Here is a 25,427-nt window from a genome sequence, read left to right as displayed (position 1 = left end):
CAAATCAATTGTGAATCATTGCGGTCATTTTGTTGGAAGATTCCAGTGGTGAAGTTTGTATTGTTGTTGAGGAGTTGTTTGCAGCTAGCTGAAAGGAACTTTTCCAGTTTCCTTTTACAGTGACTGTATTGACTTGCTTTCAGCAATCAGAGAGAGTTCAGTGTTTTTACCTGCACATGCAGAGATGTCTAAATGAATGTTCTCAGCTGTATTCCTTCAGAGCACCCTTTAGCACAGTGGAACTTTGGACCACAAGCTAGCACACTAGCACACTGAGGCCAGGGGTTGTAGTTTGTATTTTTCTGGTATATTCCTGCTAAGGTAAAACACAAATATGTCTTTTTCCCACAACAGCCCTTCTTATAACTTGTATCATGTCCACAGTCTGGGACGTCACATTGAATTACATCTCTTGCTCTGAAGTGTCACCATCTAAAGTTATCTTGACACTCTTCAGGTATGATATTCCATGAATCTATTGGGATTTAGCATCATTCAGACAGGGACTTTAGACAGCCACTGAATTTATACCCTCAGCTAATGTTTGGTCTGTATGCTTGTTTTTAAAAGAAAATATATTGTTCATAAAGTTCAATACATCTGTAAGTAAATGGGGAATATATTTTAATAACTTACTAATAATTTGCTCAGTACTCTATCTCTGTTGATCATGACTGCTTAGGTTCTTCTTCCCTTTTCAGCTCTTGTTCTACAATTATTCTTGAGATCCTATTTGTATCCTCTTCAGTGAAGATGGGCATAAAATATTGATTCAATTTATCAATTGTTCTCTCACTTCCCAATTCTAATTCCCCAGACTTACTGTCTCAACAGCCAATGCTCAATTTATTTACTCCTTCTCGCTTTTTAAAGACACATAGAAACTTTTACTACCTGATTTAAAATAAGTAGTTGGCTTTCTCTCATACTCCCTCATATTTAAAAATATATTATTTTCTCATTTTTACATTCTGCTCTATATTCTGACCCATAACTAATCCTCAGGTAATTGTGCACTTTCTCTTTCAGTTTGATTCTATCTATGCTTTCTCTCACTAGACATGGATAATGTGTCTTTTTAACATCTTGTCTCTATCCAAGGCAATTAGTGATAGGCAACAAATGCTGGCCTTGCTGTAACCCCGCATCCCATGAAATAATATATAATAATATTTCATGTCAAACACTTGCATCAGAACCGGAGCAAAATAGGGCTCTAGACTTTGAAAGTTTATTTTATCTGAAATGTTTATTCTGTTTCTGCATTTACAGATATTGCAAAGATCCACTCATATTTCCTCATTTTCTGTCTTTATCTCCTCAAGTACAGACACAGACTGTGTTATCGATAGGAAATAAACAGTAGGATGGTCTCCCTCTTGACTAACTGCAACTAGACATGGTTAAAATAAATGTTTTAACCCTTAAGCACTATGACTCTCACAAACAGACTCAAAAGTTTTAAAAGAAAAGTCAATATCTGTTTCTTTTGCCTGAAGGAACTAAATGGAGGTAGGATGTTTTTTAACTGATGAGGTCACAGTGGTTTACTCCTTGCAACAGTCAGTTTCTGGTTTTGCACCAGTTGAAGTTATAGCTCCGCAAAGATCGGGCTGGGATTTGCAAATCTGTAAACAAAAACATTCTGAGGAAGGGTCACTCAAACTGAAATATTAAATCAAATTTCCCTCCACAGATGCTGCTAGACCTGTTGCAGTTTTCCAGCAATTTCTGTTTTTATTTCCAATTTGCAGCTGCAGTTCTGTCGGTTTTTATTTAGACAAAAGCATAGATCCACTCATTGTCCATTATAGGGTTCTAGGTAGGTTCCTTTCTTTGCTGATGGGATCTCTTCTCTCTGTGATCCCTTGGCCTCCCACATTCACTGACATGAGGCAGCTCTCAAACTGTCTGCTAGTTCTGATTTGCTGGATTCTGTTAGGTGACCATAGTCTTGGTGCTTCCATTGCCCACATAAATGGTCCGAGAATAGATTGGCATTGAACTATGGCAGAGTTTGAAACTCAGCTATTTGCACTTCCTTGTGATAAAATACTTTTTCCTTGCATCCATTCTGCAGCCACTAAGCCTGTCTTCATTGTGTTTCAGCTCTGTAGGCATTTGGATAATGGCAGCTGTTAAATCTACAGGAGAGATTGGTTGCATTTTTCATGTCTTCTGCAAGGAATACTTCAAAAGATCATTTAGATTTTAATAACCTGTCCAGACAAGAGGCTACTCCAAGCTTGGCAGTTTTATGTATGTTTGCAGATAAGAAATGAAGTCAACCAATCCCCTTGACCCCATCTTGTTATAGATTGCACTTTCTCCATGTTGCTTTGAAAAAAATAAACTGCTCATTTATTTCAAGCATCTGCGGGGATAACAGTATGAGTGTTACAGGTGTGGTCAAAGTGCCGAAGGAATGATCAGGGACTTTACAAATGTTTGTAAAAACGTTTGAAAGTATAAATTTAGGAGAGAAATTGTGAAATGTCAGTCAGTTAGGGACAAGATGTCATTCAGTGATGCTGCATTCCAGAATAGAAAAGTCCTTCTTTGCACATTAAGAAAGGCTGCTTTGGTGAGGCCACTCATTGGAGAAAGATCCTGCCCTGAGTGAATCAGGAACTGCAGATCAGGGCAGGAAACAAAGAAAATGTCAGGCCATGATAATGTTAAAAATATTTCATGCCATTCTCAGAGCAATCAGAAAAGTAAGCTTGGGTTTGAATTAAGATTCTACGTGTGAATGGCTAAAGCTGTTTTATTTCTTTTCAGTGCCTGATTTAACAACAATTTGTTTTCTTATTTCAGTCTGTTTATTTCATTCAAGCTTTATGTTCAGCCAGAGGGCACTTGAATGTTCTATTTTAACAATTTCCAAAATGAATCTGTTGTCATGGTAACCTGCCTACTTTTCACAGCCTTTTTCCTTGGGCAATGACAAAATGGACAACTCGGCATCCGTGATAGATTCCGCTGAGGTAAAAGTAGTCCAAGAACACAGAGAGGACAGATTGTGCAGAGCTTGTGTTAACTCTTTGTCCATCTCAGCTGTAACTTCTATCTCCCATTCTGGGAGGCTCAAAGCCCCCCCCGCCACAGTGGTTGCTGATGTTCTGTAGTCTATTTATGAAATACACGTCCTACAATCAGTACACAAAAATGTTCCACTGCTTGAATGAGCAGAAAAGGTGACTCAGGTCTCCAGTGATAACCATTATCTTGTATTCCCCTGCTGAGCTAATGAATTAATTGAGGCATGCTTCAATTTTAAATTCCAAAAGATTTCAAGTTAATTTTGGTAAGAAATTAAATGTTGTTTCATTTTCTTACATCCTCGATCAGATTCTTTCACATCCTAGGTGAGATTCTTTCACAACCACAGAATATGATTCCCACTCACTGTCCCAGCCAGCAGTATGACATTTTCCAATTGGCTGGCTTCTCTCCATGAGATTGCCAAAGACAACCAATTGGAGAGTACGTGCTTGTAACCAGGGCTGGAGAGAAATCTATGACCTTGAGGTGAAAAGTCGGCAACAAGTTTTTTTTAGTTGATCATGGGATGTGACAGTCGCCGGCCTGGCCCAGATTTACTGCCCAGTCCTAACAGGGAGTGGCTGACTAGGTCAGTTCAGATGGTGGTCAAGGGTCAATCACATTGGTGTAGCTGGATTGGGTAAAGACAACAGATTTCCTTCACTATCGGGTATTAATGAACCAGATCGGTTTCTGCGACAATCTGGTGCAATATTGCCAAATCTGACATTTTATTCTCTGGATGCTGTGATGGAATTTGAATTTCTGTCAGCACAGCATTCGAGATCACTCGATCTAATTACTGATTACTAATCCTGTAACATCATCACTACATCACCCACCAGCCTCCTGGCGATTGGGCCCCAAGCTTCCTGAACACTGGACCCACAAATGTCTGTACAGTTTTGTGAGGCTGATTATTTCGATGAGTTAGACAACAATGCTGGGTTGAAGATTCACATAAAGTGTTTTTGTTTCATTGATCCTACCTGGTCCTTCTCCCACAGAATGCCCAACTTGTTCTTCTCAATGGCACTTTTCACAAAACGGATGTCATATTGTTCAATTCGAAAATTCAGGTCACCAAACCAGAAGACAACGCTGCATCAAAACACGACAACAACTTTTATGATTCATCAGAGCTTCCAAATAAATTCAACCCTTAACCCAAATCAAATTTTCTTTGGATACTTTTCTGAATTTCAAAATTTTCAGCCATATTGTCTAGTTGCATCTCAACTTTATCTCACCTTATCCCTGTCACTTTCTTCAATGTTACCTTCATCTTTTCAAAACTCCTCAACCTCCACATGTCCTCACCAAACATCCTTATCCTGGCACTCAATAAGTATCAAGACTTCCAGCCTTCATTCTTCTCTGGCTTTGAAATCTCAGTCAAAGTCTTCACCTTGTTCATGTAGACTCATAGAATAGCAAAGCACAGAGCAGGATAATAAATCACAGGGGTGGCTCAATGGTTAGCACTGCTGCCTCACAGTGCCAGGGGCCTGGGTTTGATTCCCACCTTGGGTAGCTGTCTATGTGGAGTTTGCACATTCTCCCTGTGTCTGCGTGGGTGCTCTGGTTTCTGCCCACAATCCAAAGATGTGCAGTTCTGGTGAATTAGCTGTGCTAAATTGCCCATGGTGTTACATGCATTAGTCAGGGGTAAATGTAGGGGAATGGGTCTGGGTGGGTTACTGTTTGGAGGGATTTGTTGGGCTGAAGGGCCTGTTCGATACTGTAGGGAATTTGATAACAATAACAAAAGGAGGCTTTTCAACCCAACAGGTGGAGTGTTGGAGGCTGAGAGGTGACCTTACAGAGGTTTATAATATCATGAGGGGCATGGATAGGTTAAATAGACAAAATCTTTTCCCTGCGGTGGGAGAAACCAAAACATAGGTTTAAGGTGAGAGGGGAAAGATTCAAACTGGTCCTTAGGGGCAACTTTTTCATGCAGAGAATGGTACTTGTATGGTATGAGCTGCCAGAGAAAGTGGTGGATGCTGGTAGAATTACAACATCTAAAAGACATCTGGATGGGTATGTGAATAGGAAGGGCTTGGAGGGATATGGACTGGATGCTGGCAAATGGGACTAGATTAGTTAAGATATCTGGTCAGCATGGACAAATTGGACCGAAGGGTCTATTTCCGATCTGTACATCTCTATGGCCCTATGACTAGGTCAGGCGTCATCTTCAAACTGTATATTAAACCCTGTCTCCACCATCCAAGTCCCTTACTGTCCACCCAAAAGGCTACGATAAGAATTTTCCATGAGGAGTGATGTTGACACTTACTCATGGTCAAGGACTCCATTGGCAGCAGGGCCATTGAACTGCTGCAGCTGGAGGATACTCTCAAAATTGTCCATTCTCTGTTCGGAGTTCTCCATGTGAGCTGGCAAATGACAGTTGAGGAAACAAATCATGTGACCGCATAGAGACAGCCTGGCGCTGACTCCTCCTTTGTTCCCCTGTTACAATATAACGAGAAAAGCGCTGGTCATTCATGTGGCCATTGTGTCACTGCATCACAGCATGGAGCCACTCTGGAGGTTCAGCTGGATTGGATTTCCAACCAATGGCAGCTCTAACATGTGGGGCCCATCCCGAATCACTAAGTGTTGTTGGAGTTCGGTAAGTAAAGGGCCCTAACAAGCTGAATATAATCATAACAAATATCTAAACTCTTGGGGCTAAAGGGAACAAAGGGTCCGGGGAGAAAGTGAGAACAGGGTCCTGATTTGGATGATCAGCAAAGATCAGATTGAATGGGGAATAGGCTTGAAGGACTGAATGGCCAACTCCTACTCCTTGTTCCTATTTTTCAATCTTACTCACCAGTGCCATCTGGGATTGATAACCTTTGACCTCTAACATGTTCCGGGGCTATCAGAAGGTCCTCAGTGGAGCCAATGTCAGCTCTCAGTAACTGTGAGCCCAGGAGCTCTGTCACATCGTATTGCTGAGGGAGAACTTCTAGGGTAGGCTGGAAATGGCCCTCAGTCCAAAAACTGGATTCAGGCCTTCAGGTGTTTAGGCAGAAGGCATACTGCACTCTACCCTCAGTTGAATGACCAATGTTGTATAATAAATGGAATCCATCTGAAAATATGTTTATATACAGGCAACCCTTCACACACACAGTGATGCCCAGTGTGGCGCACTGAGAGTTATGAAGGGGTAAATGCCATGTCATGGAGTGAAGGATGACTTTTCACCTTCTGCACCAGCTCAATCTCAGAATAAAATTGAGCCCTGCAAGCACACATCTACATATACACTGTCAAACCAATGCAGGCAAACATGCTGTCTTCATGGCACTTCCCACTCAGCAAGAGTGGTGTGAACAGCATGGTGTTGTCAAGTATGCCTCACAGAATAAATTAACCATCTACAGACAGTAATTAGAGAATGGGTTCATATTCATGGGCCCTGGATTAATAAGCTGATTCTGATCTCAAACAACAATAGAACAATGTGGGCAGGATGTGAACGAACAACATAATGAGTTGCTTCTGACTGAATGCACTAAAAAAAAACCCAACAAACTATGATTGGTTATGTAACTGGACTGGGATAATCACAGAACAGCAATTTCAAGGAAAATTCTGAAGCAACCTCCACTTGCTGCAACATCTTTTAATCTCCCATCACAACTGATATCAAAAATGGAAGAGATCCTTGTGTTTTCTTGTGCTGCTTTAACTTTTTTTCTCACTGGGGGCTGCGATCATTTTCTGAGAACGAGTGATGGTGCAGTGATAATTAGGATGCATGCTAAAATCACACTACATAATAAAATGGATCTAATGTTCTGATGAAAGGTCTCAGACCTGAAATGTTTATTTTCCTCAATCCACAGATGCTGCCTGACCTGCTAAGCTTTTCCCTACATTTTCTGTTTTTCACAATTTTCGTCATCCGCAGCATTCTGCTTTATTGGTGTTATCAGAGCAGGATTATGAGCCAATAACCTGCCTCTGATTGCAAGTTAGTAATGGATTCAGATTTAGTATTAAAATCTAGTTCCCAGACCAGACCTCCCCAGGTCAGTTGATCAATGCAGTCTGGGTTATACTAGGAAAGGTTTAATCACTAGTCTGTGCTGACTTGTTTGATGGTGTGACATTGGCCTCAGGACCAATAGGTTCTGCAGAAGGTGAAATAAACCAGAACTTTATCCTCCTGTGCAGCCCTGAAACACCTTCCTCTACCAACTGGAGGAAAGCTTAGCTGTGATACTCTCTGGGCAAAATTGTTTGCTCACTCTGACTGTTTAGACTCATATGTGATGGCCAATCATTTAGGCAAGGCACAGCAAACATCAGTGAAGCTGTTTTCCAGCACTCTCAGGTACAAGAGGATAAATCAGGGAACACAGGCAGCAACTGTGGCAAATGATTGTGACAATGCCATCTTTAACCTGACTGATCGTGTTTAGCTGATGTTGGTTCTGACTTGATGCAGGAAAGGATCAGGCAATTCTTTCAAATGCAGCATTATTTTGTGACACAATTTTGGGGCTTACCCAGTATCCACCCAGGCCAGTTCTGGTGCAGTCGGTTTGGATGTCCTGGAGATTTGGAAGGAGATAGTACTTAGCAAACACTAGGAGCAGCTGCCCCTGCATTCTCTCGGAGGTTACCTAGAGTAGGGAGACAGATTGTTACTGCCTCTAAAACACAGCAATATCTACACAATACGACAACAGCAGGATTATCTCTCAGCCAATACAGAAAAAGCAGCCAGCACACTTCACAGCGGAGTAATTAAGATACAAATGGCAACTGTGTCATTATTGTTAGGGATGTTTGGAAGCAGGACCAAGGCTTGGTGAAAGGTAGCCTTCAAGAAAAGTCTTAAAAGGAGGGGAGGTGCAAGAGTAAAGGAAGACATTCAAGAGTATGGGGTCTAGGCAGCTGAAAGCAAAAGTGAGGGCACTTTGGGGGAAACAGGAAGGGGATTGTTAAGAGATTTGAGAAGATTTGTAGCTCAGGTTGATGTTCTGGATGTAAGTTTGCTCGCTGAGCTGGAAGGTTCATTTTCAGATGTTTCAGCACCATACTAGGTAACATCTTCAGTGAGCCTCCGGTGAAGCACTGGTGGTATGGCCTGCTTTTTACTTATATGTTTAGGTTTCCTTTGGTTCCTGTGATAATGTCTTTTCCTGTAGTGATGCTATTTCTTGTTCTTTTTCTCAGGGGGTGGTAAATGGTATCTAAGTCAATGTGTTTGTTGATGACTATCAAAGGGTGAAGGTTAACAGTCGGTTAGGTGAGAAATTGGGTCTGAAGGTGAAAAGGGGAACAGGATAGGGATGAGGGTTTATTCACCAGATAGCCACAGGCGGGATTTAAATCAGATGATGTTACACCATTGGGTGCTAGCAAACGTGGTTCCCTTGTTCAAGAAGGGGAGTAGGGATAATCCTAGTAACTATAGGCCAGTGAATCTCACTTCTGTTGTGGGCAAAGTCTTAGAGAGAATTGTAAGGGATAGGATTTATGCACATCTGGATAAGAATAATGTGATCAAGGATAGTCAGCATGGTTTTGTGAAGGGCAGGTCGTGCCTCACAAACCTTATTGAATTCTTTGAGAAGGTGACTAAGGAGGTAGATGAGGGGAAAGCGGTAGATGTGGTATATATGGATTTTAGTAAGGCGTTTGATAAGGTCCCCCATGGTAGGCTACTGCAGAAAATACAGAGATATGGCATTGAGGGTGAGTTGGAGGTTTGGATTAGGAATTGGCTGGCTGGAAGAAGACAGAGGGTAGTAGTTGATGGCAAAGGTTCATCTTGGAGTGCCGTCACTAGCAGTGTTCCGCAAGGATCTGTTTTGGGACCATTGCTGTTTGTCATTTTTATCAATGACCTGGAGGAAGGGTTAGAAGGTTGGGTGAGCAAGTTTGCGGATGATACGAAAGTCGGAGGAGTTGTAGACAGTGAGGAAGGATGTGGCAGGTTACAGCGGGATATAGAGAAGCTTCAGAGCTGGGCAGAAAGGTGGCAAATGGAGTTCAATGTAGCTAAGTGTGAGGTGATTCACTTTGGTAAGAGTAACAAAAAGATGGGGTACTGGGCTAATGGTCGGATACTTGGTAGTGTGGAAGAGCAAAGGGATCTTGGTGTCCATGTACACAGATCTCTGAAAGTTGCCACCCAGGTAAATAGTGCAGTGAAGAAGGCATATGGCGTACTGGCTTTTATTGGTAGAGGAATTGAGTTCCGGAGTCCTGAGGTCATGCTGCAGTTGTATAAGACTCTGGTGCGGCCGCATCTGGAATATTGTGTGCAGTTTTGGTCGCCATACTATAGGAAGGATGTGGAGGCACTGGAACGGGTGCAGAGGAAGTTTACCAGGATGTTGCCTGGTATGGTAGGAAGATCCTATGAGGAAAGTCTGAGGCACTTGGGGTTGTTTTCATTGGAGAAAAGAAGGTTTAGGGGTGACTTGATAGAGGTGTACAAGATGATTAGGGGGTTAGATAGGGTTGACAGTGAGAACCTTTTTCCACGTATGGAGTCAGCTATTACAAGGGGGCATAGCTTTAAATTAAGGGGGGGTAGATATAGGACTGATGTTAGGGGTAGGTTCTCCACTCAGCGAGTCGTAAGTTCATGGAATGCCCTGCCAGTAGCAGTGGTGGACTCTCCCTCTTTATGGGTATTTAAGCAGGCATTGGATAGGTATATGGAGGATAGTGGGTTAGTGTAGGTTAGGTGGGCTTTGATCGGCGCAACATCGAGGGCCGAAGGGCCTGTACTGCGCTGTATTCTTCTATGTTCTATGTTCTATGTTCTATGTTCTATGAATGTCAGGGTCAGAATTCAGCTTTGCTTTGACTGGGACACAGAGGTTGTATTAAACCTGATTCAACCTAACAGAACAGATAAAGAGAATAATGGAATCAGTGACTAGAGGAAGATGTTGATGGAAAGTACCCCAAGATAGTAGTCATCAGTTTTACCAAGTGGAAGCAACTAAAAGCAACACTGACTAAACATTATTTCAGAAACCAATTATACTTTGAATTACAGAAAAATGACCCTATAATTTGGTCAGAGTATTGAGTACAGGAGTTGGGAGGTCATGTTGCAGCTGTACAGGACATTGGTTAGGCCACTGTTGGAATATTGTGTGCAATTCGAGTCTCCTTCCTATCGGAAAGATGTTGTGAAACTTGAAAAGGTTCAGAAAAGATTTACAAGGATGTTGCCAGGATTGGAGGATCTGAGCTACAGGGAGATGCTGAACAGGCTGGGGCTGTTTGCCCTGGAGCGTCGGAGGCTGAGGGCTGACCTTTTAGATTAGATTACATTACAGTGTAGAAACAGGCCCTTCGGCCCAACAAGTCCACACCGACCCGCAACCCACCCATCCCCCTACATTTACCCCTTACCTAACACTACGGGCAATTTAGCATGGGCAATTCACCTAACCTGCACATCTTTGGACTGTGGGAGGAAACCGGAGCACACGGAGAAAACCCACACAGACACGGGGAGAACGTGCAAACTCCACACAGTCAGTCGCTTGAGGCGGGAATTGAACCCGGGTCTCCGGCGCTGTGAGGCAGCCCACCTTATAGAGGTTTACAAAATTATGAGGGGCATGGATAGGATAAATAGGCAAAGTCTTTTCCCTGGGGTTGAGGAGTCCAGAACTAGAGGGCATAGGTTTAGGGTGAGAGAGGAAAGATATAAAAGAGACCTAAGGGGCAACTTTTTCACGCAGAGGGTGGTACGGGTATGGAATGAGCTGCCAGAGGAAGTGGTGGAGGCTGGTACAATTGCAACAGTTAAGAGGCATTTGGATGGGTATATGAATAGGAAGGGGGAGGGATATGGGCCAGGTGCTGGCAGGTGGGACTAGATTGGGTTGGGATATCTGGTCGGCATGGACGGGTTGGACCGAAGGGTCTGTTTCCATGCTGTACATCTCCATGACTCTATGATTAATTGTCAAAGCAATTAAAGCACTACCCCCACAGTTATACTTTACTCTGGCCCTGAAGTGGATTCATTCTCCAGAAGCCAGTCTAAAGTTATTCTCAGCTTGTGACAGCTTGCTTCACTTTCACTTTTCCAGCTTGATAACTTTTATTCTCAGTTGAGAGTGTGTTGCTGGAAAAGCACAGCAGGTCAGGCAGCATCCAAGGAGCAGGAAAATCGACGTTTCGGGCCAGAGCATCTGCAGACCTCACTGTCTCCTAGTTGATTTCAACTTTTATTCTCAACTGCCTTTCAGGGTAACGTCCATTCTCAAGATTCCTCCCTCCCCCAAACTTCCAGCTTCAGTTAAATCCTCAACAACCTGGTCTGTTCAATCCAACAGAGCTCCAAGCCACATTCTTGGTTAGAGATGCAAAACACTGCAAATACTGGAATCCAAAGTAGACAGGCAGAATTCTGGAAGAACACAGCAAGCCAGGCAGCATCAGGAGGTGGAGAAGTCAATATTTCGGGTATAACCCTTCTTCAGGACTGGGGGTGGGTGTAGGGGGAGCTGCAGATAAAGGGGATGGTGGGGGCAGAGTGGTGAAGTGGGGATAGGAGACAGACAGAGGGTATGACCTGGTTGGTCACTGGGAGGAATGAATCCGGTAGGTGGCTGGCGGAGTGGAAGGGAGGGAGAGGGGCTGGAAAGAGAGTCGGGGGCCCCTTCCCCTCCCTTCTCCTCCTCCCTGCCACCTACCGGGTCATACCTCTGCCTGTCTTCACCTATCCCCACTTCACCACCCTGCCCCAGCCACCATCTTTATCTGCAATTCCCCCTACACCCACCCTCAGTTGTAAGCCACATTCTGGCTGGTGAACAATGGAGACTGGCTGTACCTAACACTGTCTCTGCTTTCTCTCATTGATGGGCAATAAAGGCCAAATGTGTAAACAATGCTCACAGCCTAAAGGCAATCACTAGGACCTCTATCCTTATCAACTTACCAGCACATAACCAAAGGGACTAAGTGTGTCCATGAAGAGCTCACTCCATTGGTCAGTGAAGATGGCATCCTTCAGTCTTTTATTTATCATTGAATTCACTTCCTGCAAACTTCAAACACAAAAGATTGTTACAATTTTTTTAAAAGCAAGTAATGCTATCTCATTTCTCTCTCTTCCTCTCCTGGTGGTGGGTCCCTCTGTCATAGTCTGCATTCTGCTACCTCTCCAAGTTGTAATTTCTCATGGGTCATTTGACTTTGGACGGACACTATACCCAAGCCTGATGTCTTCCTCTGGGCCAGAAAAGGAAGGTCAATATCAGCCAGAGTTCCCCTTTGCGGACTCTTGCTGGAAAATGTGGATGTTGGGTCAGACAGCAGCAGGTTTGGTTAGGGTTCCATTCCTCTTCCTGGTGGGAAGTTGCTGACAATGTCTGTGCTGATATGATCATAAGGAATGGCCATGTAGCTAAAGAACTAGAGCCCGGACATTCCACTTGGCCATTTCACCAAGACTGTACCACCGGTCTGAGAATCCAACCCAACCTTGGGATACTTCCTGGCCTGGATATCTTATCTGTGACCTATATCAACGCAAACTCAATTCTAAACCCATCTGTATATTGTGAGAATCCTGCACTGGGGGAGTAGGGGGAGTATTTAAAATGCAGTCTTTTACAGTCTAAGAATGGGTGTAAAATTCCAGAGGATGGGAAGGCAGTGAGACATCTGCAACATTGAGTTGGCTGTTGGGCATTTGGGTGAGATTGAGTGGCTTTTTCAATTATTATATTCTAGAGGAAAATCAGGCAGGATCACAAAGAGGTGGCAGAGCACTGGATGGGCATAGAAAAGATTTTCTCAAGACTGGCTTTCCGACTTTCCTGGGTATTGGTTGCTGATATCCATGGTGCTGGGGGGAGTGTTAGCACTGAAAGTCAGCTCTGTGACCAACATAGGGAAGATAAATGGCACATTCCTGTTCCTCTTCACCCTTGGGTACCCTGGAAACACAGTCACACATTCACCTTCTAACATGAATAGCTGTAGAAATAACCTTTTACCTGCACCTTGTTCAAAGGTTCACTCACTCTGCAGCTGATGAAGTCTGCCATCAACTCCCCAAGTGGGGACCTGTTACATTTGCCATCTGTAACTCCCAGGAGAGATCCCACAAACTTTAAACTACACCTAATCCTCAATCCTAGTACAGGAGACTATTTCACATCATGCAAATGAAAAATCTCCTCAAGGAGGCATGTTGGAGTTTGGATAGGTAACTTCCAACCAGGAACAAGCTATTGGTCTGGTGCAGAGCCTCTGGGAGATGATTAGATTGGCAGACAGAGCAGATCCAAGTGACCAAAGAACCAACATCCCCCTCATTCTAACTCAAAGGGTTACCCTCAAGTATTGTTTGCTTGTCTCATCTTATCAACAGATCCATAAGAAAGCAAAGAATAATGCGCAGGAAGAGAATTATGCTGTCAATGCCATACAACATTCCCTGAAGAAAGGCTTCCATTTCTCCACTTCAATGTCACTCCAATGCACTTTCCCAAATAATTCCCACTGGAACAAGGGAAAAATAGCTTGTATTCATATAGCACCAGTGTGATCAGAATGTACCATAATTAGTTTATAATCAATGAAATGGTATTGAAGTGTATACATTGTTATAATGTTGGAAATACAGCAGCCAAAATGCACACACTATGCCCCCCAAAGCGACAATGTGATAATGAACAGATAACCAATTATTTTTTGGGGTATTAGCTTCGGGATGAATATCATCAAACCACCAGGAGGATTCTTGGTGTTCTTTTGCTCTTCTTGAATTGTACTAGGGGTCTTTCTCCTCCCTGAAAGAGCAGATGGCCCCATTCATCAATTAACTTCCAACAGTGCAGTACTCCCTCAGTCTGACAGTCAAGGAGGAATTAAATGCAATGGTGGGAGACTCACAAAGCATGACTGGTGCTGGATAGGCCAGCCTTCCAGCAAGATTTGTTTTATAAAATCAAGCAACAAGAAAACAATCTGGGAGGTGTAGCTGGGTAGCAGAAATAATTTTTACACAAAGTTGCTGTGATCTGAAATGCACTGCCTAATAGGGTGCTGGAAGTTGAGTTAAAACTGTACAGGGCAACCCCTGTTTCCACTGAATCGTTTTCCGTGGTTTCAGTTACCCGTGGTTTACCGCGGCCTGAACATATTGCAGGGAACCTTCCAGAACCAGGGATCAGGGGCTGCTGGGAAGGTACATTTCCCATTCAAATGAATGGGTTCGATCCTATCTGCGGTTTTGCGCTTCCATGGTAGATCTTGGAACAATCCCCCCATGGGTACAGGGGGACTACTGCATTTCCAAAGAGAAGTAGATATGCACTTAAAGATTAGGCCAGGATTACAGGAAAACAACAGTGATGTGGGTGTAACTAGAAATCTCTGACAAAGAGCTGAGACAGATATGATGGAGCGAATGGGCTTCTTCTGTGCTCCATGATTTCCAAATGTGATACTATTCAAGACATAAATATGTCTCAAAGGTGATGGAGACAAGCTACTGGACTGGTCATTATAAAAATATCAAATCCCTTTGTACTTCCTCTGAACATTTTCCCTTCAACTCCCCAACAACACTAAAACTACTGAGACAACGTTACATAGAGGCACTATGGCTGAGTATGCGTATCCAAAAACAGAAAAACATGCCCTTTACTCCCACCCACTATGTGTGGCTCCAAGAATGGAGCTGCAGCTCTCTACAGGGAGTAGATAATATGTGGCATTGTGATACTGTCATATGCTGTTCCGAAAACCAATCAGAGATGCCACAGGTAGAGCTGTCTCACTTGTCTGGATGCAGTTCCAGGAGTAGGTCATGAAGAGAATTAAGCGTCTATGTCTTTCACCCGAGAGTAAATATCCCAACAGCACTGGAAAGGTGTTGCTAGGGCAGCAAGGTGGCTCAGTTGTTTTCTCTGCTGCCTCACAGCACCAGGGTGCCAGGTTCAATTCCAATCTCGGGCAACTGTCTGTGGGTTTCCTCCCACAGTCCAAAGATGTGCAGGTCAGGTGAATTGGCCTTGCTAAATTGCCCACAGTGTTAGGTGCATTAGTCAGAGGGAAATGGGCCTGGGTGGGTTATCCTTTGGAGGGTAAGTGTGAACTTGTTGGGCTGAAGGGCTGTTTCCACACTGAAGGTAATCTAATCTTATAATACTTCAATTATAATATTCAAATTACAAGCAGGTCAGCAATATCCTGCTGGTTTAGATGGGCCAGGATCAAGTCTTCCTGTGATTAGCGTGCCCACTGGAATTGTCTCTACTGTATTAATGTATTTAGTCTGAGTGTGCAATGGCAAATTTAACACAATTTTTAAAAAATATATTTTTATTGAAAAAATAGATTTTTAAAAATATTACAACAAATGCAAAACAATACAAAGAAAGAACACAAAAAAAGTAAAAGAAAACTCAACCCGCCCTCATGTACAAATGTATAAATATATATAGAAAAATACATAATTTTTAAAAAACCCAACTAACTATTAACTAAATAATAACCAACAACAAAACTAATAGATAGTAATAACTCAACTGAGCTAAGCAAGACACTGATACGTTTGCAGTTCCTCCTCCCTAGATATTGGACTTGTAAAACACAATCATAACAGTTATACAAAAGCCCTTGGCAGATAAATCCATGTCCAGATATTCCAAAGAGGGCTGCTATGTCTTATAAAAATTCTCAGTTTTATGGTGTACCATACTTGTGAGAAAATCCAAGGGAATATGCTCCACAACAATCTCCCGCTAACCTAACAGGCCTGGGCAGTTTTCAGATACACAACCTAGCAAGATATTCTTTCTTGCACAGAAAGTGAGAATATTGAAAAGTCTTTTCTTATGCGCATTGGCAGGGAACACACTGGGCAGGCCCAGAAGAAGAGAGATCGGGTCCTTCTCCACCCTTACATCCAATATCCCCTCCATTGCACCCGCCACAGTACTCCAGTATGTTTGAAGCCTACCACAGGACCAGAGACAATGGGTAGGAGTGCCCGTACAGACCTTGCACCTGGGACATGTTGAAGATGCCCCTGGTTTAAATTTTGACAAACGGTCCAGAGCCAAGTGGATCCTGCAAATTGATATCTTTATTGCGTTTTCCCAAATATCTTCCCATGCCTCTGAGGAGACTTCAACACCTAGCTATCTCTCCCACATCCTGCAGAGTTGATCGAACTCATCTGAGGGGGAACCCCTCCCAGTTGATGATGTGAAGTGCTGACAGACAGTGTACTCTTAGCACTGAGCACCCTCCTCTCTATGTTGGATTTGTAGGGATCAGTCAAAACTGTAGTCTTTTTTGAAAAATAAATCCATAACTTGAAAAAAGAGAGAGGTCCCTGTTACATAGATTCGTGCTAACTGATCAAAGGATATCATTGTGCCTCCCTCAAATCAATCACCCATTCAAGTAACACTCCTAGCTGCCCAAAGTTTGAATCCTGAATCTATCATGCTTGGTTGAAAACCCACTATAGGTGTTAGAGAAGATGTTTTGCCAATATTGCCTTCCCTCTGCCAACTTGCCCTCCACGCTTTAACAGTATTGTTAACTATTGGGTTATGGCAATATTCCCTAACTATCCTCATTTTGTCCAGAAACAGCAAGCTAGTAAGGGGGCACCTTGCCTGGAAGGGTTTTGACATCTAACCATATTGAAAGAGGATCCCCAAAAGCCCAATCACTTATGTAGAATTAAAGCGAGCTTGGTTGTAGGGCTTAATGTCCAGGAGATCCACTCCCCCCAATCTTTGAGGCAATTGCAGTTTAGCTAATTTAATGAGGGGTCGCTTACAATTCCAAATAAAAGAGCTGAACCAGCCGTTCAGTCTCCTGAATGTTTGCTTATCGAAAATCAGGGGGAGCTTCTGTATAGGGTAAAGCAATCGTGGGAGCATATTCATCTTAATAAGCGCTATCCGACCCAACCATGAGACTGGAAGTGCCTCCCATCTTTGAAGGTCTTGTTTGATTTTGCCAAGTAATTGAACAAAATTAGCTTTGAACAGCCAATCCAGAACCGGAGTAATGAATATGCCCAAATATACAAAACCTCCCTGTCACCATTTAAATGGGAATCGATATTTGCCCTCAAGACCTAGCTCCTTCATAAGACCACCCACAGGCATAGCCTCTGATTTTGCAAGATTAATTGTGTACCCCGAAAAGGCACCAAACTACGTAAACAAAAACCACTACATTTAACAAACCTACAAAGCTAGCTATCAAAGATTATATCCAACAAAAACCAAAAAACAAACTGACATATAAAGCACCAACAGCGCTGATAGAGGAACTTAGCCCCTGCCCAAAGAGGGCATCTACCCATCCCAAAACCCAATTTCCCATCCCACTGCCAAGACTGCAGCCCGGGCATTTAAATACCAGAACCGAGTATAAACTGCCCATTAGTAGGCATCTATCCATCCCAACCATTTTCCCTCCTACTAGCTAGAGCCGCACCACAAACACAAGCAGAGAAGAAAGAAAATGCACCATGAAATAGCAATGTGAATAAAGAAACTTTTTTTTAAAGGGAAATGGGTAAATACCCCACCCATCCTATGTATAACTTAGAAATTGAAAGTACACATCTCAACCGCTGCCCAACATAGTTCAAACCTGATTATCACCAATTTAAAAAAAAGAAAAGAAAGCCCTAAACAGACTTCCTCTGTTTTAAAAGTAAAAAAACAAAGACATATGCAAACAACACTACTATTTGTACATACTAAATTGTTCAGATTAAGTTAATTTGTCCACAAAGTCTCATGCCTTCTCCAATGTATCAAAGAGATGTATGCATCCATCTAAGGTCTTCCGAAGCACCACCTGATACCTCAGAGTGTACTGGATCCCAAGCTCCCTCAGTCTTCTCTTGACACCATCATAGGATTTTCTTTTCTGGATCACATGACCTTAGAGCCTTTGTAAATTAGGGCCTTTGGATCTTTCCCCTAGATTCTGGAAGCTTCCACGATTCTCTCCTTATCTCTACAGTGATGAAACCGCACCAAGAGAGAAGGAGGACATTGACCTAGACCTGACCTCCGCATCGTGACCCTCTTGATCTTCAAGCCTTCATTCCAGCCTCCAAATTAAGGAATTTTGGCAACCAGTCCTCAATAAATTCTGCCGGCTGCTCACCCTCCTTACCCTACGGCAGACCGACAATTCGAATATTTTTTCCCCTGCCCCGGTTCTCAAGAGTATCCATTTGATCATGCAAATTACGGACCTGTATCTCCAGGGCTTGGATCCTATCCTTGAAGGAACTGGTATCAGCTTCTACCACCGTGGCTCTGTGTTCAATCTCATCTGTCCTCTTTTCCAGGTCTCCCAGCTGCTGTTCATGCTTCAGCACCATGATAGAGATCAGGGCCAGCTTCTCCTCTACCTGCTTACCCAACATCTCGCGAGATTTCGCGAGTTCCTTCACCAGGGCCTGGTAGGCAATCACGTCCGAGGATCCTGCAGGCTGGGCTGTGGGCCCGGCCTCAGACGCTCCTCCTCCCTTCTTTGACATCTCTGGACAGCGAAAACGCAGGGAAGGTGATTTTTCACAGTTTCCTGGGACTCCATGACCTTTCCAGAGTTCTAGGATATAATGGTTCAGGTTGGGCGGGTTAGAAGTTCATCCCACTTGTGCTGCATTGCAGAGCTCTGCAACATGATTCTCCTAGACTGCCGCCATCTTGGATCCCCATAACATAATTTTAATGTGCACAAACATCATTTTAATGTATACAAAAACCAGAAGCAGCAGACTAAGTTCGACCTGACGACTATGGAAGGGAGTATTTTGGGGGCTGGAAAAGCTGGTTCAGTCAGCATCAGAACACTGAGTCGGATATACCACAAAAAGAACCACAAGAAACCAGTGAATTATACTCCTGACATTTTTTCACAACACAAAAAACAAAGACATTGGAAATACTTGGCAGCATCTATACGGACAACAGGCAAGTTAATGCTTGCAGTATGAAAGTATCTATCAATTTAGATGACTGGTCCATCCCCAAAGCAATAATTTAAATGTTCTTCACACTAACATGATCAACTTGCTGACTGTTTCCAGCATTTTCATGTTTTGGTTGTAGGTTTACAGCATCTGCTTTCCTTTTCCTCCCTTCTCTCGCAGAGTCAGTGATTGACATTTCCTAAGCTTCTGAGCTGTAGGGTAATTATTCAAACCACTTCAGGGCTCAAGAACATACTGTGACTCACATAGTAGGATTGGCAGAGATTCTGCCTTCAAATGAGATGTTAAACCCGTGCAGGTGGATGTGAAAGATTCCCTGGCATTACTTCAAGGAAAGCAGGGAATTTTACTGATTAGCCAACATTTTTTCCCTGGATCAACACAATAAAAAAACAAATTGGCAGGTATTGGCCATTTGTAGCTCATTGCTGTGAGTGCTTTATTCATCAACAAAACACTGCACTTCAAAACAATTCCTTGCAGGGTTGTTTCTGCAGTCCCAGTGGGAAGCAAACTGTAGGCAACCATAGACACACCATCTATGATTTTCCACTGTTAATGTGAATCGGTGGAAAATTGCAGGTTGTTTTCATGTGATCGGTTTATTAAGCAAGGACTTGTCCCTCATTCATGGAGAACAGTAGGACAGTTGATCACCAGGAAATACAGATATAAGATAATTGACTTGATAACTTGAGGAAATATAAATGAAAATCATCCAATCTCTAAATGTGGATGCAGGCCATTCAATCCATTGAGTCCACACCAACTCTCCAAACAGCATCCCATCCAGAACTATCTCCTTCTCTATCCCTGCATTTCCCATGGCTCGTCCAACTAGCCTGAACACCTTTGGATTGTGGGAGGAAACTGGAGCAAACCCACGCAGACACAGGGAGAATGTGCAAACTCCACACAGTCACCTGGTGGCGGAATTGAACCTGGGTCCCTGACACTGTAGGCAGCAGTGTTAACCATTAAACCACTGTGCAATGATTTTTTTTAATACAACAAGTTGCTCTGAGCTGGAATTCATTTCATGAAAAAATGAAGTAAGCAATGTCAGTAACTTCCAAACCCAAATTAGATAAAAGCTCAAAAAAGTCATATTTGGAGGGATATGGGAAAAGACCAGGGAATGTGATTTATCCATTAATCATATTCAAGCTCAATCAAACAGACAACACAAGAACTATTAGCCTGCTGGCCTCTTGCTGGGCTGTATTAGTCTATTTAGATTGTTTGCAAAAGATAAAATGTGGCGCTATATTAATTAATGTAATAACACAATCCTTAACTTCTGTGTCTGAAACACTGCTTATCAAACTAATTGTGAGGAATGAACTTAACTAGTTCGAAGAGGCAGAGGTAACAGGTGTGTTAGAATTCTAGAGAGATGGTGGTCAGAATATAATGAGAAAAAAATCTGTACAGGGAATAGGTAGGTAACATTTCAGTGAAGTGTAGGAGGTGATTCACACCATCTTAGATCATGGCTACCCCTTCATGATACCTTTGATAATGACAGTACGCCCAGCATTGAACAGCCATTCAGAGACAGGAGGCCCCGGGTTCATTCTCAGTTTGCACTGAATTCTGGCTGGCCTCAGACAGATGGTGAAGCAGCACATTAACTGGGATCAGTGACTGTGGGCTGGGGGAAGGGGCAGGTAATCAGCCATGGTTCCTCCTGCTAACTGCATGTTGTGATAGGGATTCAGCGAGGTTACTCTTGGGCTCAGATGCAAGGTCTTCCTCAGTTGCACAGACACTGAATGTATCCACTCACAATGAAGGGTTGCCACTGGAGTAAGGAATTGGACAGCAAACAGCACCTTTGCAAGTATCAGTTAAAAAGACAAGGCTGGGGCATTGGTAACAATCTTCAGCCAGAAATGCTGTGTGGACCATCCGTCATGGTTTCCAATGGAGGTGCCCAGCATCACAGATGATGGTCTTCAGCCAATTTGATTCACTTCACATGATATCAGAAAGTAGTTTGAGGCATTGGATACTGCAAAGAATATGGGCCCCGAAATCATTCTGGTGTTGGAGACATGTGCTCCAGAACATGACACACCCCTCACCAAGTTGTTTCAGTACAAGAATCTTTACAATTCATTTGTACCATGTGGGTGTCCCTGGCTGGGCCAGCATCTATTGCCCATCCCTAGTTTACCCTCGAGAAAGTGGTGGTCAGCCATCTTCTTGAATTGCTGCAGTGTGTTTGGTATAGGTAGGCCCACAGTGCCATTACGGAGGTAGTTCCAGGGTTTGACCCAAGGAAAGGGGATATATTTCCAAGTCTGAGACGGAGAAATGCTTGGAGAGGAGCACAGGTGATGGTGTTTTGCGTATTAGTAACCGTTTTCCTTCCTAGATGATGGTGGTCATGGATTTGGAAGATGCTATCTAAAGAGCCTTTGTGAATTTCTACAGTACTGTGTTGATATTGGAGGATTCGGTTATGGTAATACCATTGAATATCAAGGTTAGATTCTCTCTTGTTGGTGCTAGTCATTGCCTGGCACTTGTGTGGTGCAAATGTTACTTGCCACTTGTCAGCCCAAGTCTGGATGTTGCCCAGATCTTGTTGCATTTGGTCAGGCACTGCTTTGGTATCTGAGGAGTTGCGAATGGTGCGGAACATCCCCACTTCTGACCTTATGATGGAGGGAGGGTCATTGATGAAGCAGCTGAAGGTGGTTAGGCTGAGGAACCCCTGCAGCAATATCCTGGAACTGAGATGACTGACGTCCAACAACCACAATGTGCCAAGTATAATTCCAACTGGCCTAGTTTTCTCCCCAGTTCCAGTTGACCCTAGTTTTGCTAGGGCTCCTCGATGCCACATTCAGGCAAATGCAGCCTTGATATCAAGTGCAGTCACTATTCCTCTGCAGTCACCTCTGGAATTCAGCTATTTTGTCCATGTTTGGACCAAGGCTGTAATGGGGGCAGGAGCTGACTGGCCATGGCAGAACCCAAACTGGGAGTCACTGAGCAGGTTATTGTTGAACAGGTGCTGCTTGATGGCATGACACCTTCCATCACTTCACTGATGATCAAGAGTAGACTGATGGCATGGTATTTGGCTGGGCTGGATTGTCCAGCTTTTTATGTACAGGACAGTCCTACAGTATCACAAGGTCAAAAGGCTGGCATTTCCTCCCCCAGCATCATAGTGGGTCTATCTACACCAAGTGGACTGTAACGATTCGAGAAGGCAGCTCATCACCATCTTCTCAAGGTAAACTTTGAAGTAAAGGCAATAAATACTGGCCCAGCAGTGACACCCACTTCCAATAAATAAAAAGACCAGATTTAGGCAAGGTAAGGAGTAAATTAAAGGGAATGAAAGGCAACAGTTCAAAAAACTGATTGGAGCTGGCTCTCCCTATGATGCGATATGCATGATATACGATGTACATATATAGTCTATATGGATGATCGTTTGCACTGTTGTTCACAGTTGGGTTGATTACAACAATACCTGATGCCAGTGGCATTAAAATTGATCAATTGTTACCTGTTTCCTGGAACCATAAAGAACTCTATCTCTCCTGTTTCTCTGTTCTCTAATTCTTATTCTGGTTGGGCTTCCAACCATTCTCTTTGTATAATTGTGCTGGACTTTTGTCATTTCATTTTCTTACAAATGTCTCTGTCCCCACTTGTACATCCTCGATAATTCTATGTGGCTCTGACATTCCTGTTGAGATCCTGTACTGGTGTACTCAATGTCTTTTAAGAAATTCTCAAAGTATTGCCAGGCAGACAATATATCGCAGGTAGAAGGTGAAACAAACGTGTGGATCATGCTTCAAAAACAGCTTGCATTTATATAGCATCTAATGTAGTAAAATACCCCATGGCTCTGGTATCAGCAGATTGGCAGCTTTACATAGAGCAACTTAATTACTTAGGCTCTGCTGCCTGCCATTCCCCATTGGCACATAAATCCCAACTAAATGGTTTTGTTCTTTCTTATTTAGTTAATTGGCTTCTTTATTGGTAGTCTAAACAGATTAATTTCCTATTTCATCCGATCATTAATCTATTCTACTGTGAAAATGTGATGCCCAAAGGTTTGCTGCTTTGACATGTGACACTGATGTGAAAGAGGCAAAATGCAAAATGATCTGTGAAGATGCTAGTCTTTTAATCATTTCCATAAATGTCCAATCCAGATTTCCTCAGCTCCTTTACTCGACCCCTTACAAAAAAAGAGAGCTACTGTATTACTGGAAGGCCCATGAAGGATTCCCATTAAACTTCACTCGGGCAGCAGTGCCTCAGCCTCTGGAGGAGTTCCTGCAACATTCCACAGTCACAGACAGATGCTTCAGATGCTCAGCCACGGAGGACTTTGATGGGATGTAGGGCTAATGAGACCTTGTGAGCAGGGGACTATAGCCTCAAACAGTGAGAAATGTATTCTGATTACATTGGCAAATCGATGGGATGGAGCTGACGGTACATTTCTACACTCTCACAGGAAATTTGCCCAACTCCATGTAGGGGACCACAGCACCTGCCTTGGATAACCCATATAACCATGTGGAGGCTAATACATCTTATTGGAGATCCTGGCACTATGTGGATGCTCTCGATGGACACACTGTCTGTGCTGGTCACTTTGATTTTCCTTTAGAGCTAGGTGAGATGCCATTCTTTTGAAGTAAAGGCAGAGACTTCCAGTAGCAACATCAATTGAACTGGGCTTTGGTTCTCCTGAGTGTGCACCGAGGGGGGTCTGCCTGACACCCATGGAACCACCCTCCAGCCCCCCCCAGTGGGTGAGTTGGTTAAAGCAGGGCTCCTGCACTTCTGCTCTCACCCCTTCTCTTCCTTCCCACAACAGTCCTTACTTACCACCTCATCAGCGTCCACATCCAAAGGATCATTATCCACCATTTCCACCACCTCCCCTTGTTAGCCTTGAGCCGATATCATTCCCTCCAGGGTCCACTCCTCCTCCATTCCAAATACTTCCATGGCACCTTCCGTTGTAACAGCAGAAGGTGTAATGTCTGCCCGTTTACTTTCTCCCTTTCATTATCCAAGGGCCCAAACATACCTTCCAAGTGAAGCACTGTTTTACCTACACTTCACTTAATCCAGACTACAGTATCATTGCTTACAATGTGGTCTGCTCTACATTGGGCAGATGAAAGACAGATTGGATGGCCGCTTTGAAGAATACCTATGTTCTGTCCTGTAGAAAGGGCCCTGAGCTTCCTGTTGGGTGCCACTTCAACACACCACCGTGTTCCCTGGGCAATATCTCTGTCTCAGGTTTGCTGTAGTCCTCCTGTGAGGCTGGAGGTCCCAAGCTGGAGAAACAGCACCTAATTTTTCACTTGGGACCTCTACCATCTTCTGGACTCAATATCAAGTTCAACAATTTCAGAACCTGATCACCCACTCCCATGTCCTTACTCTAAACCCCACACAGCGGTTCTTGTCACAACTGACCCATTGTCAGCTACTGATGGTGCCCATTAGTGGTCTGTTGGTTCTCCCAGGCTGACCTTTACAATTCCATGGTTTTCTCTCTCTCTCTGGGCTCCACCTCCACCTATCATTTACTCCTCCACCCTCCCTCCATCCCACCTTCAGCACATATACCAACTCTATCCTAGCTACAATCAGTTCTGAAGAAGGATCACTGGACCTGAAACATTAACTGTGCTTTCTTTCACAGATGGTGCCAGACCTGCTGAGTTTCTCTAGCAAGTTCTGTTTTTGTTGTTGCTTCAGGGAGGAAGTCATTAAACTACACCAACCAAATCTGTGCTAATTTCTCATGTGATGGTCATGGGGATCGACAATTGCTTTAAGTGGGTTGGGGTGGGAATGTCAATTAGGATTCTGGCTGGGAACCATGTACATGTACATATTGTGTAAGGATAGGGTCACCCCTTCCCCACCCCCACCCCCCCCTCCCCCCCACCAACCCCAGAATTGTATCTAGGATCACAAGCTCAGAGCCTGTACTTGAGTCCACGTAATGATAAAACCTAAATCTAACAACATATCTAACATAAGTTTCCAAAACCCAAGGAAATATAACTCTGAAAAGAGTCTTCAACATGATTCATTTTCGAAAATATACATATGGTAGTTTGTGATAGCTTGCTACCAGGATGCTCACTAATGCTTTTACAATAAGACTTAATGGCCTTGTTTCTATGCATTGCTCCAAAGAATGAGAACAAAAACCTATTTACAAATTATTGATTTGGATTCATGTCTCAGTTTATTATATCAAGTTACAAGTTAATATTGCATGCAACAGTTCATGTAATAATAGTTAGAACCAAACAGGTAACATAAAGCACCAGTGGCTGGAGCAGAAACTGTT

General features: G+C 43.3%; 1 protein-coding gene across 4 annotated transcripts in view; it reads right to left on the bottom strand.

The window, feature by feature from the left end:
* inpp5jb (inositol polyphosphate-5-phosphatase Jb) overlaps positions 1–25,427 on the bottom strand; it is an 86,412-nt gene that overhangs the window by 22,475 nt on the left and 38,510 nt on the right. For all 4 annotated transcript variants that reach the window (XM_072587989.1, XM_072587988.1, XM_072587991.1 and 1 more), the window contains exons 4-7: positions 12,002–12,110; positions 7,584–7,700; positions 5,351–5,526; positions 4,035–4,146 (exon numbers count right to left, since the gene is read on the bottom strand). In XM_072587989.1, coding sequence (XP_072444090.1) covers positions 4,035–4,146; positions 5,351–5,526; positions 7,584–7,700; positions 12,002–12,110 — 514 coding nt within the window. The remainder of the gene's footprint in view (positions 1–4,034; positions 4,147–5,350; positions 5,527–7,583; positions 7,701–12,001; positions 12,111–25,427) is intronic.

The sequence above is a fragment of the Chiloscyllium punctatum genome, chromosome 17, assembly GCF_047496795.1.
Source record: "Chiloscyllium punctatum isolate Juve2018m chromosome 17, sChiPun1.3, whole genome shotgun sequence".
Lineage (NCBI taxonomy): Eukaryota > Metazoa > Chordata > Chondrichthyes > Orectolobiformes > Hemiscylliidae > Chiloscyllium > Chiloscyllium punctatum.
The sequence above is the reverse complement of the archived record's forward strand: the minus strand, read 5'-3'. Positions and strand labels throughout refer to the sequence as shown.